Source organism: Protopterus annectens, chromosome 6.part1 (assembly GCF_019279795.1).
Source record: "Protopterus annectens isolate FY-2018-M chromosome 6.part1, PAN1.0, whole genome shotgun sequence".
Taxonomy (NCBI): domain Eukaryota; kingdom Metazoa; phylum Chordata; order Ceratodontiformes; family Protopteridae; genus Protopterus; species Protopterus annectens.
In genome coordinates, this window is record NC_056738.1 from 557,291,716 (window position 1) to 557,311,795 (window position 20,080).

Consider the following 20,080-nt stretch of genomic DNA (forward strand, 5'->3'; position numbering starts at 1 on the left):
GATAATAGGATTTCTTAGTAGTGGATTTCCTGGCCCCCTAAAGGACCATAAGCACGTCCTCAGAAAAAAGGTGTCCTATCACCCACAGTGCCATTTGAAGAGTGGACAGGTGGGGATGGATGAGATATCCCTTGTATTGTGTGAGTAGGTCCACCCTGTAAGGTAACTCATGATGATCGCCCTTGGCTAAATGCAGAAGAAGAGGGAACCAATGCTGTCTGAGCAAAAATGGCCTAACCAGCAAGGTTTTGGGATCATTCTGTTTTATCTTGAACAGGACTTTTAGAATGAGATGAAGGGGAGGAAAGGAATAAAGAAACATCCCCTTCCAGGAAAAAGAGAGAGAGTCCACCTTCCAGGCCAGAGGACATGGGGTTCTAGCACAAAAAAAATGAGGAAGCTGTCTGTTAAGAGGGAGAAAAATAGATCTAGTTGTGGAGTACCCCACTTGTGGACAATCTCCAGAGACACATCCCTGTGAAGCATCCACTCATGGGATTGTGATATGGTCCTGTTCAGAAAGTCTGCCACAATGTTCTGACCTTAAGGAATGCAAACTGCTTGAAGTGTCAATTGATACTGGATAGCTAGCTACCACACATGAATTGTTAACCTGCAAAGGAGATAAGTTCTTGTCCCTCCTTGCTTACTGACACACCACATCACTGTGGTATTGTCTGTAAGTACCTTGAGGGGCCCTGGAGTGAAAAGAAGATGAAATGCTTTAACAGCCAATATAAGAGTTCTCATCTCTTTGACATTGATGTGGTCTTTCTTTGGTGAAATGACCAGAGTCCCTACACTTTTTGAGAACTGAAGGAAGCCCTCATCCCGAATCTATGAACAGCTCTTGGCAGGGGAGTGAAGGCTGAAAAGGACACCTAGACTTGAGTCACAACTGCTGAATCACCACTGAAAGTCCATCTTGAGGCATGGAAGAGGGACTAGGAAATCTAGAGGATGAGAATGCTGAAGCCAAACTAACTTTAGAAACCACTGAAGTTTTCTCATGTGGAGTTTGGCTAGAGGGAGCATAGGAATGGTGGAAACCAGGAAATTCAGAGGTCTCAGAAATTCCCTGGCTGTGACTGAGGCCAGAGGAAGAAGGGACTGAAAAAATGTGATGAGAGTTAAGGCCTTGTGAAGAGACAGGTATGCCAACATTGGAACAGACTAGATACTAGAGACAGAAAGGACTTTTGGAAATTTATAGTGAACCCCAGGCTTTGCAGGAGACAGATGTCAAAATGAAGATGCTGCAGTAGAATCTCTAGAGAGGATGTCAGAAAAAGTAGGACATCTCAGTAGGGAAAGGCCTGCAACCCCCTTAGTCTACAAAAAGCAATCACAGGAGCGAGGTATTTGGTAAAAAATCAATTTTACAAGACAAAAAACAATACTACTGAAATTTACAGACAGTAAATCGAAATAACCCTCAGAAGTTTTCGGCAGGTTTAAATAATCTACTACATCCTGGACAAACTTCAACCCCAATCCCCGCTGCTACTATTGATAAAACCCTGGAAGATTATTCTGACAGTTTTAACCGATTCTTTACTGAGGCAATTCAAGCCCTAGCTAGCCAACTACCTCTTAGCTCCCCTGGTCCTGAAAGTAGCACCCCTAGAAACCTACTCGCATTCAGCTTTCAACCAGTTGCCACTTCACTTATCCGTACCTTGATCAAAAAATTAAAACCCACTACACTTTCTGCTGATCAACTCCTTGCCGAGTACCTACAAAAATCAGCTGATGCTATTTCTTACCCCGTCTCAATACTAATCAATCGAACCATAGTAGAAGCTAAAATTCCCACCATCTGGAAAATATCCTATGCAATCCCACTTTACAAAGGAGGCAGCTCTACTGGATTCTCCAGTTATAGGCCAATAGCTATACTCTCTCCCTTGCAAAGATTATGGAAAAATGTATTCATAGACAACTCATGCACCACCTAATCCAGAATCACCTTATGGCAGACACTCAGCATGGCTTCCATCCTCATCACAGTACTACTTCAGCCCTCCTAGCCTTTACCAACACCATAAACAATAATCGCAACAATAATTATATATCCTCAGCCCTCTTCTTGGATCTTTCCAAGACATTCGATATGGTTGATCACCAACTTTTAATCCACATCCTGCAAACATTCTGTCTAGATACTAGAGCTCTTCAATGGTTTCAATCCTACCTGAATGGTCGACAACAAGCTGTCCTCTGGCAGAACAAAAACTCTAACCTTCTACCTAACACCCTTGGAGTACCACAAGGCTCTTTAATAGGGCCCTTGCTGTTCTCCATCTTCATTAAGGACCTTTATACTGTCATCCCAAAAGTCAGCTGTATCCAATATGCTGATGACTCTACTCTGATTTGCTCAGCCACATCTCCAATAGAGTTATGGTCAGCTACCCAGACCACCTTTAATACAATAGAAAACTGGCTTTCTGAACGTTGTCTGATCCTAAATCCCAAAAAAAATAAAATGCTGTCATTTTCACCAGCACGTAGGTCTACCGCTTTCACCTTTACCATAAATTCAAATGATGGCACAATAATCTCCCCTGACCCCTCTACAAAACTATTAGGTGTCTTCATAGACAATAATCTAAAATTTGACCTACATGTTAACCAAACTATCAAAACCATCAATAAAAGTCTAGGGTCTCTTTACAGAATAAAAGCCTTCCTAACCCCTCCAGCTAAAATTGCCATAGCTCGCTCTCACCTTCTTTCAACCCTTCTGTATGCATCCCCTCTACTCTCGAATTTAAACAAGACTGTTCTTAACAAACTCTCAATTTGTTACAACCACATTGCCAGGTTTGCCACTGGGCTGCCTTTTAGGACACATCATTGCATCAATCTAAATCAGCTTGGGTGGCTTGAACTACCCAGCCTAATCCAGTATAACCAACTGATTATGGCCTATAAAATCCTCTATAATCCGGACAATACTCCTGCACTTAAAAATATTATCACCCCCTATAAGAATCCTAGACCGCTTCGATCCTCTAACAAACTAGTAATTCAGACTAGCAAAATTAATAACACAGCCGGTGACTCTCTCTTTGCAAACTCTGTAAGTAGATCCTGGAACTCTCTTCCAGCTGATATTACCTTACTTTCTACCTTAGGTCAATTTAAAACTAGACTCAAACAACATTTGTGTCTTAACTGGCTATGTCAATGTATCAAGCCTGGCTTACTCTCTCTAGAATGTGTAAAATCTGTTAACCAGTTTACTGTGTAATTTAATTTAATCCTGATTTGCGCTCAGGATTAACTCTAACCTGTGGAATTTGTTTAACTTGCTTACTTATGTAATCTCTGTAAATAGTCTGTTTGTAATATGTAATGCTAGTATTATATAATGCTGTATCTGCTTTCCCTTGGAGCTTTTCTCCCCGGGCCTCCGCTGAAAATGGACATGCATCCAGTCGGACTATCCCAGTCAACAAATGTAAAATAAATAAAATAAAAATAAATAAATAAAACAAAAATAAATACCCATTGGGCAGTAGAGTGGAAAAGGGAAAGCAGAGAATTGAAAATGCCAGGATGCAATGGAGAAATGTAAAAACTTCTTGAAAAGGGGATGAATAGGGACATAAAGATAAACATCCTAGAGGTCAAAAGAAACTAGAAACGCCTCAGGGAGCAGCAGAGGAAACAATGCCTGAAGGGACAACTTCCAAAAGGAAGGCACCTTCAGAAAGGTATTTAACTCATTCCCTCCAGTACTGTTCTTTTGAGTTTGCACTATTAACTCCCAGTGGATGTGACTTAAGCCTTTTAAAAATGAAGTTATTACCTTACAGTTCAAACAAATATTCTTATCTCTGGAACCATAAGTTTTACTAGAAAACTATAAATGGCAAACTATTCAGATAAAACAATTTTACATTAGTGGCATTCATTCATTTTGATGCTTTAAACTGGATTTTATAAGTCAAAATAAAGGCAGTGAATATTAATTTTGTAATGCTGTCTGAACAGCTTATGATATTTCAGTAAGCATTCAAACATCACACTTACTTCCAGCAGGATTTTCTTCATACAGCTGTGAGCTTTCATATGAGGCTATGCAGTTCTGTCTGCATTTCCAGAAACTTTAAATATTTAGAGAAGTATGAAGATGATTACAATACAAATAAACAGTATACAAATAATATTCAATATCTGTTTAGCTGCATTAGACAGAGGTCAAATATCAATACATATGTGTTTGGCATTATATATGCATTACGTTGAAATCTTCTGATACCTTGCATGTAGCATGTCTTTGGAATTATTAATGCAAATATGAACAAGCAATATTTGATGCCTAGAGGTGTCAGTAAGAATTAACTACAAAAATGCCTGCAGGCACACTCAGTGAGTTAAATAAGAGAGATCTAGAATGGGTCTCCAAGTGTCCTCTTTCCTGGGGACCAAGAACATTCAGGAATAAAGCCCTTCCTTCACCTAATTGTTCCTGAGGGAGTTGGGGAATGCCAATGGGAGAAGGAAGAGATTTCCAGACCATGTAATACCCTATGCGAATGATGGAAAGAACCCAGGAATCTTGTTAAATCTTTATCCAAACAGGAAGAGACAGGGAAAGATGAAGAGAAAGAGGAATGTGGCTGAGAAGTACAGGATAGTCAGACAGTGTGACATCCCAATCTGGGTAATCAAGGAGCCTCAACCTCACCACTGACACCAGTGGGGAACATATACTTAGAACAAAAACGGATACACACAGTATTTTCAGATGCAGCTCTCTGCACCAAGCACAATTTCCCTTAAGAGCACACACAGAGTACACTCCAGTCCTTGGGCTGAACTTACTTTCCAAGCCCTAAATAAGACTCCACCTTTCTCTCTGCAGAAATCAGTGCTCTGTTTCCCCTGCTCCAAGTAGCTGATACATACACTGTTTGAGATTAGATTTACACACACACACACACACACACACACACACACACACACACACACACACACACACACACACCTGGGAAAGGCTGGCACAGATTTACCTGCAATGCCACTTCCACCCAGACTATAAGATAGATTCACTGCCATCAGCCAGCTACTTTAAGGCTCTTATCAGAGTACCCAATTACTCTTAGTAAAATTAATACTTATATATATGGTAGTGTTAACCAATCAGCATGACTTTCAGAAGCATGAAGCCACATTGCCACCAAATAAATGCAATTATTCTCAAAGGTTAAAATATTTTCAATAAGACCAGCCACAACAAAAGGTATAAATATGTTTAATAATAAATAATAAAATAGAAAACATGAAAAAACTGAACATCTATTTACAATAAACACCAGAGTTTCATTCCACAGGAAATACAAAAATAACATATATGGAAAGACTCAGACAGATGTATAAAAACAATACTCTTAGCTAATCTCACTATAATTTCCTAATTGACTGAAGAATTACTGTTCCCTAGTTAAATTACTTACTAAAGCAAGGCAAGATGAAGTGGGTGAGTATTCTTGTCAGTTCCAAAACAGAGTGCTGAGTGTCCTCTGTAACATCGCTCACTAGAAAGGCCTCCCTCCTGTCAGACTCTCTGCCAAGAGAATCCTTCTCACCACTCTTTCGACATCTTTCATTAAACTCCTGGATGAGTGAGCAGAAATTACAGAGGGGGACCTGTGTCACAGAAGGGGAGTATCTGGTCCTTGGCAGGTAAGTAACACTTGAAGGAATAACTGGATAGGTTGACTTTTTCAACTGATCTGATGAACTCAGATCTGGTAATTATTTCTTCTTCTGCTTCGGATCTGATGTCAAGGTCAGATCCGATAAATCTCTTTTCCTCTGCTTCGGATCAGAGGATGAGGTCTGTTCCAATAATTTAGACTTTTTCCTATTAGGATCCAATGGGGAGTTTGGATTGGATTGAGGGCTTTTTCACAACTGCTCCGATACCTTGGAGGAAGAGACAGAAGGACTCAGAGAAGGAGATTTAGATTTCTTAGATTGTTTAGATGACACAGCTCCAAATAAAGCCTCTCCAAAAGAGAAAGGAAGCAACCCTTTTAAAGTCAATTTATTTCTTCTTTCAACCAGGGGTCTGGGATTAAACCCATGACAAACAGCCCAGCCCTCTTGTAAAGGAAGAGGTCCAAGACAGTATACACATAAAGTATGGCCATCAGATAATGGGATTTTGTGCCTACATGTGAGGCATTTTTGAACCATCCAGGCCTTTCTCTTTCTCTGCCATAGTTGTAACAAAACAGAAGTTAACAGGAAACAACCAGAACTGAAAAGATAGCAGAGAGAAATATATATATATATTTTTTTTTGTTTTTTTTATAAGGATACAACAGATACAGAGATTACCAGCAATGGTAATAAAGAAACTACACTAAAATTGTAGAGAAGGGAAAGAATACTAATGATAGTATTCGAAGGTATAGAATGTATGGAAGGAAGAAATAATACAGAAAGATATTTTAATCAGTAACAACAGTAATAAGTTAAAGTGATAAGGTAAGGGATTAAACAAACCTAAGAAATTAGAAGACTTGCTAAGAAGAGATATAAATTCATAAACTTAAAACACTTTTCTGCTTGAGATTAAAGTGACAGACACGATCTGAGGTACTTGGGGTTGGTGCATTATGGGTAAGGGAGAAGCTTGAGAGTTTTGGGTTGCCATGAGATTTAGCTTGAGGATAGAATGAAAATTGACAACATCAGATAAAGTATTTTATGGATACAGGACTTCAGTCTGTTTAGTCTCACATTCATTCTGAAATGAAAAGCTTTGCTTCATTGCTGAAAAAGGTTGATTACAACATAACATGAAACAAATGACTGGTAATACTGCACAAGCAAAAGCATTATAAGCCACTCAGTTCATAAATATAGTTATAACAGGGACAGACATCGCAAGTGAAAGAAGCTTAATAAAAATTCAACAAATCCTAAAGGGATAAAAACTAGGAACAAAAGTAAATCTGAAAAAAGGAACGTCCGACCGCTTATAAACACTTTATTCACAATAACAGCAATACCTCCAAAAACTAAACGCTTTCACCATACAATGACTTCCTCAGAGTTAATGAAGGACTACAAAATAACTATATATATATATATATATATATATATATATATATATATATATATATATATATATACATACTGATATCACTTCCTATCAAATAATTATTCAATTACACAGTAAATTAAACAATGAATTATTCATGGAAAACACTCTCATAACAATAAATTAATAAAGCTTGCTTGTTAAAAAAGCTTCATCTAAACCAACATCACAAATAACAAGCAAGTAAATAAGTGAATAAGTTAATAAATAAATATATTGCACTGATTAGTATTTGATAAAAATGTACGTGTATATATAATGTTGTTAATATAAATATAAATAATAACATTGCTAATAAATAATCATGTTATTACAAATCATAAGAACTCACCTCACTTTATAAAATAATACAATAGTGCGCTTAATGAATTTCACCGATACATACGTGATGGGGTCAGTGGTAAACACCTAGTGACATACTGGATAAAGGTGTATGTATAAAAAATGGGGAATTAAAAGAGCTCAAAACTACAGAGAAGGAAAGAAGAAAAAATCAGTGAGGGAGAGAAAGAGAGAGTGAGAAGACAAGCAGATGCAACTTTTAGAATGAGAAAAAAAATAGTGGCCTGCACTTAAATGAACACTGGCATGACATACAGAACACCAAAAAGTTATTTTGAAAGAAATATCAGTCTCATTTCAGTCAATCTAATTTAATAAGGGAATAAAAGTCTGAGGCTCTGCAAATATGAGGAAAATTATTTGAGTAAAATATAAATCAAGTACTGGGATACAGAGGTACAGTTCATGTATCTTGAAGTTTCATCAGATAGAAACACAATGCTACACAAGACACATGAACGCAATCTTACTAACCTACAGAATAATCACCATTGTGTAGTAAGAAAAATGTTAATGAAATACAACAGTGGAAAGCACGTTATTTACAAATTATGTCAATAATGTCCGGAACTCTGTGTTCTATGAGCTCTCAAGGTACAATAATGATTTATGTAAGATGACTTGATAAATGGAATAATATTAATAGGGGTAGATTTTCAGAACTGTGAGGCCTTATATGAATCTTGCCATCTTTTCAAATGCCCAAGTAGAAACATGAGATTTTGCAGGACAAAACACGCCCACAGCCAGAGCAAAGGACAGGACTTAATTTTTTTTCCAAAATAAAAACTTATTTTTGTAGCATCTGAGTTGCTTATTCTATTTATTATAATATTTAGGTATTTCAGATACAAAATAACTGTTTTATATGCAACTATTAAAGAAAATGTAGAAAATATTTTTTGTCCTAAAATCTCAGGACATTTGCCATTTTTTTAGTTTTTTCTCAAGCTGCCCAAAGAGGGACCATCCCTCGCAAAGACGAACAGGTGGTAACTGTAACCTTTACATGTTTAGCACTTTCCCTACCACAAGGACAATATACAGCAAAAAGTGAAGTTGTATTCTAACCTGCATTCTGGCCAGTATGAAGACTGTGTAAGTGACTTAGTTCAGTTAACACCTGACAAAGACACTTGTGGTATATACTGTATAGCAAAAAGTATCCTACTGAATTTAAAAGCTGTATTTTTTTATTATGCTTTAATTACAGCCACCCCACCATCAGACCTCTAACAAAAAAGCATCTGAGAGGCATGCAGGCATACATTTCTGACTTCTGCCACTGTGAACCACTTTCAGTTAGTAGCTCAGGTGCCTGACACTACTGGAAGGGAGGGACTATGCCAATGGGACTTTTATCAATCCCTGATGGAGGCTAAAGCTTTGAATGATCACCAGGATGGGGGGGGGGGTTAGATGGTTAAGGAGGTGTGGTCACCCTAGAGGAATATGGTAGTCAAATCCTGAAAAGCCATATCTCATTGCCTGCCAAGACTAAACATGTATATAGGAAAGCTGACTAAACATGTATATAGGAAAGCTGACTAAACATGTATATAGGAAAGCTGAGGAGTACAGCCATGGAAAGAGCACCACTGTGAGCGACACCATGACAGCCCTTTTACCTGGCCCACTCATACCTGTAGCTGTGTTTTGAAAATGCCCTAGAAACCTGCACTGAAGAGCTGCAAGACACCTTGAGTCCATGGCTGTCCAAGAAAGGAGAACCCTCACAAATGTGGGTCAAACCAGAGCATCACCTTATTACAGTAGCCTCCAAGGATAGCAGTATCAGAGAACCAGGTGTCAGAGGAACTGAAAGTCAATAGTAGTAGGAGAGAAAAAGGGTCCACACCAAAATTTCCTAACATAAAACAAAGACAATTTACTCTCAGCTTTGTCTGTAGCACCACAAAGGCCTCATTCCAATGGAAAAGAAATGACTGCCAGGTTCACAAAGTGGTTCACAAGACCATCTGTTAAAAATATGGAGAGATATTTACTAATTGCAGGGAATTTCAATGTTTTTCATAGATATTTATCTACTTTTTGACATAGGAATACTTCAGTATACTCCATGTGTTATATAGAAGAATGCCAACTAATACCTACTCAGTATGCAAAAGAAAATTTAGACGACACAATTTATTCAGCTAGTTAAATAATCCACTTCTGCATATATGAAGAAAGTGTGTGTGTGTGTGTGTGTGTGTGTGTGTGTGTGTGTGTGTGTGTGTGTGTGTGTGTGTGTGTGTGTGTGTGTGTGCGCGATGTGCCTGCATTTATGAGATACAGAGAGAGAAAGATGACAGGGTGAGTAGTAATGCATTTTATCAACAAACGTCACAGTTACATATTGTTTGTGTTTCCTGTGTATATTTTTTGCATGTTCTTCTTACTAATAAGTATCCCACACCTATAAATTTTACAATGGCAGTAAGCTTTAAAACAAATTTGTTTGAATACAACATTCAGTGCACCCTTCTTGCAATACTCATACATAGAAGTTTCATAATAATATTGAAGCACAGACCAGTGTATTACTGAAACATGAAAAAACATGGATAACATTTCTTCCATGTTATCCAAAGTATTCACACAAAGGCAAAAACTTACAGAACCACTTGAGCCCATAATATAATAATGTAGACAACAACTTTATTAAAACCACATTTTAATAAAGTTGCTGTCTACATTATTATATTGTGGGTTCAAGTGGTTCTATAAGTTTCTGCCTTTGAGCAAATACTTTGGCTAGTTTGTATAGTACACATCCTTTCTGCACTTTTTCTGTTCATTTGTGGCTGATTTCTTCCATGCTGCTAAAATGCAGGAAATGTCTCATCAAAAATGTTATTTTTCCTGCCCTTATAATGAACCATCATGTCTATTTAGAATAATGCATCTAAATGTGCCTCTCCTGCTGTTGGGTAACATTTAGAGAGAAAATTAATAAATAAATTAGTAACAACTGCATATAACCCATATACTCCACAACCATGCTCATGTGCACATGTAAATGTTTGCACGGTACTGGTTTACTATCAAAATATTGAGTGTAGGTTCAGCAAACATGGAATGCTGAATAACAGCTGGTGGACTTCCATGTTGTCGACCTACAAGCATTCCAGTCATCAGTTCAGTGAATACATTGTGCATTCACACATATGTGGTTGACCTTAGAACTAGAGATTGTGGTACAGTGCAGATCTGGAAATTTACCCTTCTCCCCAATGTAGGGTGATCTCGGAGTTGGAATATATAATTTGCAGGGGGTGTGGGGGGGTGCAGCCTCCCACGGGGGGGTGCAGGAGGGCTTGCCCCCCTGCAAAAACAGGCACTTCTGTGTTGTGCAGTACATATGTACTGCTGAAAACTACAACATCCACTGCTTTTCTTAAAAGGTGCAGGGGAAGACATATGTCGAATAATGCCGAATTCAAATAAACATCATTAAATTTGACATACTGACTTTCTTTATAGTAAACCTTCAGTATTTATCTAATCTGCCCCAAACATTCATACTAGTCATTAGAAAACACACAAAGTTGTGTAATACAATGTCATTATTGTACAAAGGTAATACATTTCTTTAGTAATAATATCATTGGAGTATGTATTATTACACAGGAAAAACAAATTTAATAAGCTTCTTCCTTCACATCATTGACTTATTTGGATATCAGGTAATACTGGCCGACAAGAAAAATACCTGTCTGAATCAATTATACGCTGGTCAGGAAACATTCAGTTAGCAACCGGTGCATATAGCATTTAACAATAATCTGCAAATTAATTAAAATAACAAAGCTGCTCCAAACTTGCTCAGATATACAGTAAATAATATGCACAAAGCAGCAATATTTTTATGCATTTTTCCTTTGGGATGGATTAAATTACCATGATACAGTAGCATAATTTAAAAAGTAAGACGTTTTAAAGTAATGTCTTTGAATAATAACAATAAATTGGCTCTAGTGATGGTCAAATTGTTTGCAATCAGGAAGACCTAACTTCTTAGAAGATAAAATAAAATTATTTTTGAATGGTGCAATTTCTCTTCCACCAAAACCCCATTAATTATATATTTATACTTTGAGATCATACACCCTTAGAGAAAAAGGGACTATCCCATCCCCAAAAGTGTACATTGGTCATTGCTGCCATTTTACACTTGACCATATAAAACATGGAGAGATGAGTCAAGAGCTTTAGGACCATTACCTGGAAATCATGTCTGGATGTGGGTAATGTAAGTTTACCCATGGCTTCACTCATTTAGCCTTTGCCTATATAACCAAACCATGACAGACAATAGTAAGTTCTGTATTACAGATATGCAAACATGATTTATTACTAGCCAGTACCCCTCAATGATCAGCTTAAAACTTCTAGACTAAATAGCTTTATGACTGACATATTAAAGAATTTTTTTGATTATAAGTCAAAAATGAAATGTAATTTTTTTGCAAAGAGTACAAGCAAAGTATCGCAGTATACATGCTTTATACAATCAGATGCACAGTTTTGACATTTTTTTTCTTTTTTTTGGTAAAGGAACAGAGGTAAGGTACGTCTAATATACTGAAGTAGAACATTATCTAGCAATCCAGTTCTCATACAATGTAAACTGCAGAGCTTTCTAATGCTGCATGAGTGTATAATGTGTGAAGTTCTACTTTCTTGCGGTAAGGCAGTCTGAAGATGTGTATTCAAAGTCTAACAACTTGCATTTATCATAAGAAAAATTTTTATATAAATCAACAAAGAAATTCACTTCTCATTTACATAGCTTGCTAAACAGTGTGATCATAATGAAGAAAATTAGTGAAATGTATGCTCTGCATGCAAGGAAAGTGGTCAGTAACAGAAAATATGACTGCATCTGACTTACGGTCATTGCAGAACGGTCCTCCATATGAGGTCATGGTGCAATCGCAGCTGTATCCGTCCCACTGTTGGAGACAGACACCCTGGTTTCCACAAGAATCTTCTGTACATGTAGTACTAGGACCTATGTGAAACAAATTACAATCAAACAGTTAACCTATGCTGCCAGTTATAATTTAGAGAAACAAACATGATGGTGAGTGCAAATACTGAAGCTAAAGTTTACAAAGTCACTTTTTAACAGGTGTTTTGAAACAAAATTCTCAAACTTGATCCTTGATAGTGAAAGTGAACTTAGTGGATTGAGGGATAAAGTTTTATGTACTACTGAAAAAAAGATGAAACATAGATTATCCTATTATTTATGTGTATGGAGGATAAAATCATATCCCACAGCATACCTCTCAACTGTCCAGATTTCTACAGAATGTTCAGATTTTTAACTCATATTTTTGGTCTGTTCCTCATAAAATTTGTGGTTTTCTAGATTTTTGTGGAAAATCAGTTAGGACTGAATTCACTAGATAATGACAGGCATTTAAGTTTCAGACTTCATACCCTTCAGAAAATGTATGGTAACACAAGACCTTTTATTCTAACAACTTTCTAAGTTTATAAGAGCAATATTTAAAATGTGTCCCTATTTGTAGGCCTTTGTACCCCATTATCTTGGCTTAGTCCAGATTTTGTTTGTGCTAAGAGGCTGAGATATTGTCCCAGAGTCATGTTGTCATATTATGCTACATTACACAAAAAAATATATATCCAGGTAAGTCAGCAAAAAATGTAGAAGCAGATAATCTGATAAAGAAAACTTTAATCCACCTGTTCTGATTGAATTTCTTCTAGTTTTCTTAAAAGGTGAATTTGTTTATTCATTAGATATTCCAAAAATACTCTGTGTGCAAAGCTTTCTTCATAAACAAATTTAAGACACAATAAATGAATGTGGTTATTTACGCATATTTGTAAGCATACAACTATGATTGCTATGAATTATTACTCTAGATCTTGTTAGACAGGACAGTTGTTATACTAGAATTAGTTTGTAATGAGTGATAAAGGTATGAGGGGAAGCCCAAGTTGCAGTTGCACAGATCATCCAATGAAGCCTTTTAGTGAAAAGCTACAGAAGTTGTCATTTATTTGGTGGAGTGTGCTTTGACCTTGCTCGTTAGAGGAATTTTATTATGTTGGTAGACAAAGCATATACAACTTCTCAACCACTTAGATAAGGTCACTTTAGAAACAGAGGTCACTTTAGAAACAGAGTTTCCCAATTTAGGACCTGCATAGGAAACAAACAACTGGTCTGATTTACATACTGATTTAGTTCTGTCCAGATAGAATCGTAATTGTCAATGTACATCTAGCAAATGAAGGCAGCATTCTCCTTAATTTGAGTAGTTTGGAAAAAAGACTGGTAGGTCAATGGTCTGGTTAACTGTCAATTCTGAAATAATTTTTGGCAGGAAGGAAGGGTTAGTCCGGAGTTATACTCTGTCCTTATGAAAGACCATCTAAGGGCAATTTATGCACAAAGCCTGAAGCTTAGATATGCATCTTGCTGAGGTGATGGCTACTAACCATAGGGATTTCCAGAATATGAACTTTATATCACAAGTGGCAGCAGGTTCAAAAAGGGATCTTGTCAGAGATTCAGTACTAGTGGTAAACTCCAAGGTTCGATTGGTTCTTTGAAGGGTGATCTGAAATGTGAGACCCCTTTCAAGAAGGTTTTACAGAGACAATGGAAGATTAAGGATGAGTCTTGGAATCCATTATGGAAGTTTGAGATAGCAGCCAAATGTAATGGAATGGTGGAGGCTGCTGCTCCTGAATGAAGAAGACCTGACAATTAATCCAAAACCACACTAACAAGAGCTGAGCAAGGATCTAGTTCTTTCTGTCGGGACCAAATAAGGAATCTCTTCCACTTGCTAAAGTAGATTTTCCTGGTGGATGGTTTATGTGAAGGCAGAAGAATGTTACGTACCAGGGAGGTAAAGTTATTCTGCCTGGCAATTACTGGAAGTGGAGAAACTAAGCTGTCAGCTTGAGACTGGATATGTTTGGGTGAATCAACCCCTGCGGTTGTGAGATTAATTCTGGAGTTGGATCCAGAATCCATACTTAACATACTAGGTGAGGCCATAGGAAGGGAAACCAGATCTGTTGGAGCCAGTAGGGTGCAATGAGGACTATTTTTCTTCTCAGCTGAAGGGCCTTCTTGAGAAATTGTGGGATCAGGGGAAGGGGAGGGGAGGGAAAGCATACAGAAATCCTGTGGGCCAATCGTGTATTACAGCGTCCTTCAGAGACTCTCCCTGTCATGGAATTAGGCAAAATAGCTGCTGCATTTGTGATTTGCTGGAGAGATGAATAGGTCACAGCAAAGCTGGCCCCAGCAGCTGAAGATGTTCACCACTACGGTTGAATTGAGGGAACACTCATGAGGCAGGAGGATACATCTGTTCAGTTTGTCTGCAAACATGTTGGAATTACCGGGAATGTGCATTGCTATCAGAAAGTGGTTGGAGGCTATCACTCATTGCCAAATTCTTATGGCATCTCGACCCAATGCGTAGGACTTGGTTCCCCCCTTGTTTGTTGATGTACCAGACCACTGACATGTTGTTTTACTGGATAGCAATTGTCTGTGATGGGAGGACAGATTGGAATACTTGTAACACTAGAAGCACTGCCCTCAGTTCTAGAATACTGATATACAGGTTGGCCTCCATGGCTGACCAAGTGCCTTGGACTGTCTTTCCCTGAAAATACCCCCCCCCCATCCTATCAGGGAAGCATCCGTGGTCACTGTGACCTTGGGCTGAGGTGGGGAGAAAGGGTGACTCCAGGTCTTTTCTAGTTTCATCCACCAAATTAAATCTTGTTTGCATAGCTTTGTTATGTGGATCTGAAAGGACATAGGATGGTGTGAAGGGGACCACTGTGTTATCAGAAGCCACTGAAGAAGTCTCATGTGTAGTCTCACTAGGGGAAATATTGTAATTGATGCTGCCATTGATCCTAAAAGTTGAAGGAGAGCCCGAGCTGGAACCTTGTCTTGAGAGAGTATCACCTGGAGATGGGACCTCAGTCTTTTTAATCTGTGATCTGGCAGGGAGACTAGGCAAGATTGGGTATCAAAAGTTCCTCCTATAAATTCCAAGGTTGAGAAGAAGACAACTTGCATTTCTCCCTATTTATAGAGATTCCTAGGTATTTTGCTAGTTTTAGAGTATAGTTTAAGGCTGTAACCAGTAGACGCTTGGTGGGGGCAGTAAGGAGCCAATCATCTAAGTACGGAAATGCTCAGAATCCTTGCAGTCTCAAGTGAGCTGTTACCACTGCCATGCATTTGGTGAACACTCTAGGGGTTGTAGAGTCCAAAGGGCAGTACCCAGAATTGGTAATGATTGTCTCCTAGCCAGAAGCAAAGAAATCTGCTGGAGCGTTTGTCGATTATTATGTGGTAATACGCATCCTGAAGTTCTATTGAGCACATCCAATCGTTTTTCTCCACAAAGGTAGGATAGACTGAACTATGACCATACATTTGTTCAGAATGCTGAGATCCAAAACTGGTTTCCAGTCCCTGTCTTCTTTGACACTAAAAAGAACCTTGAGTAAAATACAAATCCTATTTGGTCTGGTGGAACTGCTTGGATGACTCTTTTTTGAGACAGCTTTCTTATCTCTTGTGATGCTGCTTCCCTTTGACTGGGTGAAACATTGGGAATTTGTCTTGATGGCTTTGGGTAAATGCTGAAAGGTATGCGATAACCGCTGGCTATGATATTCTGCACCCAAGAATTTGTGGTTATTGTTTGCCAGGCAGGGTGGTGCAGAGAGAAACGTCCCCTGACTGCTTCCAGAGGAAAGCAATCAGGCCGCTCTTCATTAGGGCTGGTTGGGCTGTCCAGAGAAAGAATCTCTAGACCCCTGGTTACATGGACCCCCTCTGCCTCTGTAGTGGCATCTTCCCCATGAGTTACTCCCTCTGCCCCAGGGAGTAAACTCACTATGTGTGTCATGGAAAGGACCCTGGGATTTCTTGTGCTACATCTTTCCACTCCTCTGATTCCTAGAGTAGGATCATTGGGGGGTGGAAAAACATACATCCATGGCAGACAGGGCCTGGCCATACTAGTCACACCTGGCTAACATGCCTTTAACTTTTGGGCCAAAAAGGGAAGAACCTTCCACTTGAGCATTAAGAAAGGAAGACTTAAAAGGGTCCGCAAAGTCACAAAGATGCTTCCAGGCATGACATCTGATGACAATGCCTGAATCTGCATCTCTAGCTGCCCCTTTGGTAGCATGAGAGATTAACCGCATGGATGATTTGGATATAGATTCTAGAGTCGCAAACTGTGCAGCAACTTTGTCACGCACCTCGTCAGAAACTGCTCCTGCTAAGGTTCTGGAGAGTTTCGAGATTAGGTCTCTTTGAAACCTAGTAAAGTGTGCCAAGTAATTCAAGGAGTGACTTGCAATCATTGATGAGGCAAGCGCCCACTTCCCTAACCTGTACACCACCTGAGACTCCCTGTTTGGGGGGGCAGTGGACAGTCTGGCTCTTCTCGGCAAGCTCTTTCCTAGTGGCCGCCACCAATACCTTAATGTCTACTGGTAGGCCTTTGGACCAGTGTGGAGTTTCTTCAGGCAGGGAAAAAAATTTGTCTGGTCTCTGGGGGATTAGTTCAACAGTATCAGGACTCTTCCATGCGCAATGCACGACAAGTTGGACTAGTTCGTCTGCAGGTGGGGTGACTCAAGAAGTAGAGGGTTGAGCACGCAAAGCCTGCAAGAATGCAAACTCCTCAGAGAAAGGGTTAGTGGGCTTCCAGTCTCAATGCTGCTTTAAAATTTCCAGTATGTCTCCAAAGGAGACATCCTCGGGGGCAACCATGGGTCCCCTCCCCTTCATCATAGTCGGTATCTTCGACTTACGTGGCACCTTTTCAGCAGGGCTTCTGATGAGGACTCTGAAAAGAGGGCACACTGCATTAGGGTATCTTAAGGCTCTTGTTCTTGATGTTCTGATGTGGTGGCCTGAGTAAGCTGTGGTTCAGAGGGAGGATATATGTGGTATTCCGATGCCAATAGTTTGCTTACAGAGGCAAGGGCCCTCTCCATTGCTTGGAAAGCTGGCCCACCTGAAGAGGGGTGGGAGCCCAAAACCTAGAAGGACAACCTCAGAACCGGGGTCACACCCTGCTCTGATGAGCCCACTCCCAAGGAAGGAGCCCCAAGAGGACTTAGTACTGCCAAGACTTCTGGAACCATAGTAGATGGTATCGTAGAAAAAATTTGGCACCATACTAGAGGTCACGGTGCCGGCAGCTCAGTCACAATCCCAAGGATGGCTCAGCTCCGAGTGAGCTGGGTTCGGCTCCGGAACCACGGTGAGGTCCACCAGTGGAATCAAGGAAGTGGGAATCAGAATAGGCATCGGTGCTAGTTGCTTCTATACCTGCAAGGATGTCAAAGGAGGAGAATATGCAGGATTCCATGGAGAAAAACTCCCAACTTTGGTTGGGAGGGGAGTCCCAAAAGGTATTAAAATCCCTCTGGTCATCAGCAGCTAATCCACCATGTCCAATTCTGAGGGGTTCCTGGAGGATCAGGTAGATATCCCTGACAGAGAATCGAGTCATTCCAAAAAAGGGCTATATTGCTGCCCAAAGAATAGATCTGCCATAGGGGAGTATTGGGTCCAAGGAACAGTTTCTCCTATCAGCACCATTGTTGGTGCGGAATAGGATGTGGCTGAATCACTAGTTGAAGCCATGGTTGGTACAGTGGGCATTATCGATATCGTGGCTGGTGCCAGAGGCAGTGTCATTGAAGACAGCACTGAAGCAGATGATTGTTGTCTTGTAACCAAAGTTTGCACCATAGAGGGCGGTTGAGGCCCTGAACCAAAGTTCAGTAAATTTTTTGTCACTAGAGTGAGGTGAAGAAGGGACTGAGTGACTTCTTTTCTTATGCTCATTTTCAGGAGGAAGTGAGCCTTCCGACCCAGAAATAGCCTCTGAAAAAAGGAGTTCTTAGAAGGCCTTTTAAAATTAGTTTGTTCTTTCTCTCATTTAGGGTACGAGAAATGAACCCTTTACAAATTTTGCAGGGAGGCTGAATAGAGAGTTGTAGAACATCAGACAATAGACACAAGATAAATAAGTGTCTGAGTTAGGCATTTTGCAACTGCATTGGTCTCATTGCTTGAAACCTGTTGTCCCTTTCTTTTCAGACAGGGTGGGAACAATGGGAACAACTGTTAGTGAATATTTGTCAGAAACAAAAAACAATACAACTTACAAACTCTATATAAGAAAAACAGATAGGGGAGCTTTTTTTTTAAATAGAAAAGGGAAGGGATACCAACAATGGTATAAAGATTACCTCAAGAGGTAAGGAGAGGGAAGACCTGTACCAGCGATGGTACTTGAGATTACCAAGTTGGTAAGGAAAGCAGGGAAAAACACTTAATATGGGGTAAAAGGTTTAGCGACTAATAGAAGAAGGGGATTATCAGAGTAAAAAAGAGAAAATCTGTAGAAAAAAGTTTTAGAATCATATGTTTTTAAAGTACTTAGCTGAGAGCTGGCTTGACACCTCTTGATATCAATGTGGTAAATGAGATCTAAGGTAACATGAAGAGGGGCACTGTGGGTAAAGCTTAGCTCAAGAGTTTTTTGTCTGGCATGAGCTCGTTATAAGGCTGACTCGGCTCCCAGGACAAAACTGACATCCATCACTAAGGAATGAAGACTACCAACATCAGATCAAATGTTTTACAAAAAAATGTAGGCTCAGATGCGACAAATATTTTATACAATCAACATTTTTTAAGTTTCTATTCTATGATTGAAGCAGTAAAAGTAAGCTACTGTCAGCTACATTTCAAAAAACGAACAAAAAAACACAAACTAGTAAATCCACAAAATGAAAAAGGTGAGAAGGCTCCCAAAATGAAACTCCTTTATTCATAATTAAATGGTAAGTGCTTTCACCGGCCAAAATGCGCCAGCTTCTTCAGACCAAACTCAAACATATTCAAAAACCCCCGTTGTTATATATACACAATTAAGTACTTAATAGATGTACTAATTAATTAACAAGCATGAAATTATTCAATTAAAACTTTTCTTAAAAACACATTATTTAAACACACAAACTACTAAGCCGAATTTTTAACATTGGGTACCTATTATGCGAGCTGAATACAAGGTGCAAATCAAATTATATCATATTGTACTGCACCCAAGATATCCAAACTTAAAAATACAAAATACTATAAAAAATAATGATTATATATATAAAATCATTAATATAACCTAATGACAATAATAAATAATGTCAATTTCCTGTATAAACCCTTAAAATAACCTTCCTACCCTTAACCATTTGCATAGCTTTTACTACTAAACACTTTTTCTAGTTAAAAAAAACTTTTGTCTACTAAAAATTCATCTATTAAGGGCTTTCTTTTTAAGAAGGCATTTAATAGATATTTGTTTGTTAAGTCCAGGAAAAATGTAAGCTAAAGTCCGTATTTGCGAAGGCATATGTTTGAGTTCGGTCTGAAGAAGCTGGCGCATTTTGGCCAGTGAAAGTGCTTACCATTTAATTGTGAATAAAGGAGTTTCGTTTTGGGAGCCTTCTCGCCTTTTTCATTTTATGGATTTACTGTCAGCTACATAATAAATA

At 38.9% G+C, this 20,080-nt stretch overlaps 1 protein-coding gene across 1 annotated transcript in view; it reads right to left on the minus strand.

Moving 5' to 3' along the window:
- Window positions 1–20,080, minus strand: part of LOC122805321 (neurexin-2-like) — a 1,760,973-nt gene that overhangs the window by 47,947 nt on the left and 1,692,946 nt on the right. Inside the window, exon 12 of the mRNA XM_044075409.1 lies at window positions 12,366–12,485. Within this exon, the coding sequence (XP_043931344.1) occupies window positions 12,366–12,485 (120 nt within the window). The remainder of the gene's footprint in view (window positions 1–12,365; window positions 12,486–20,080) is intronic.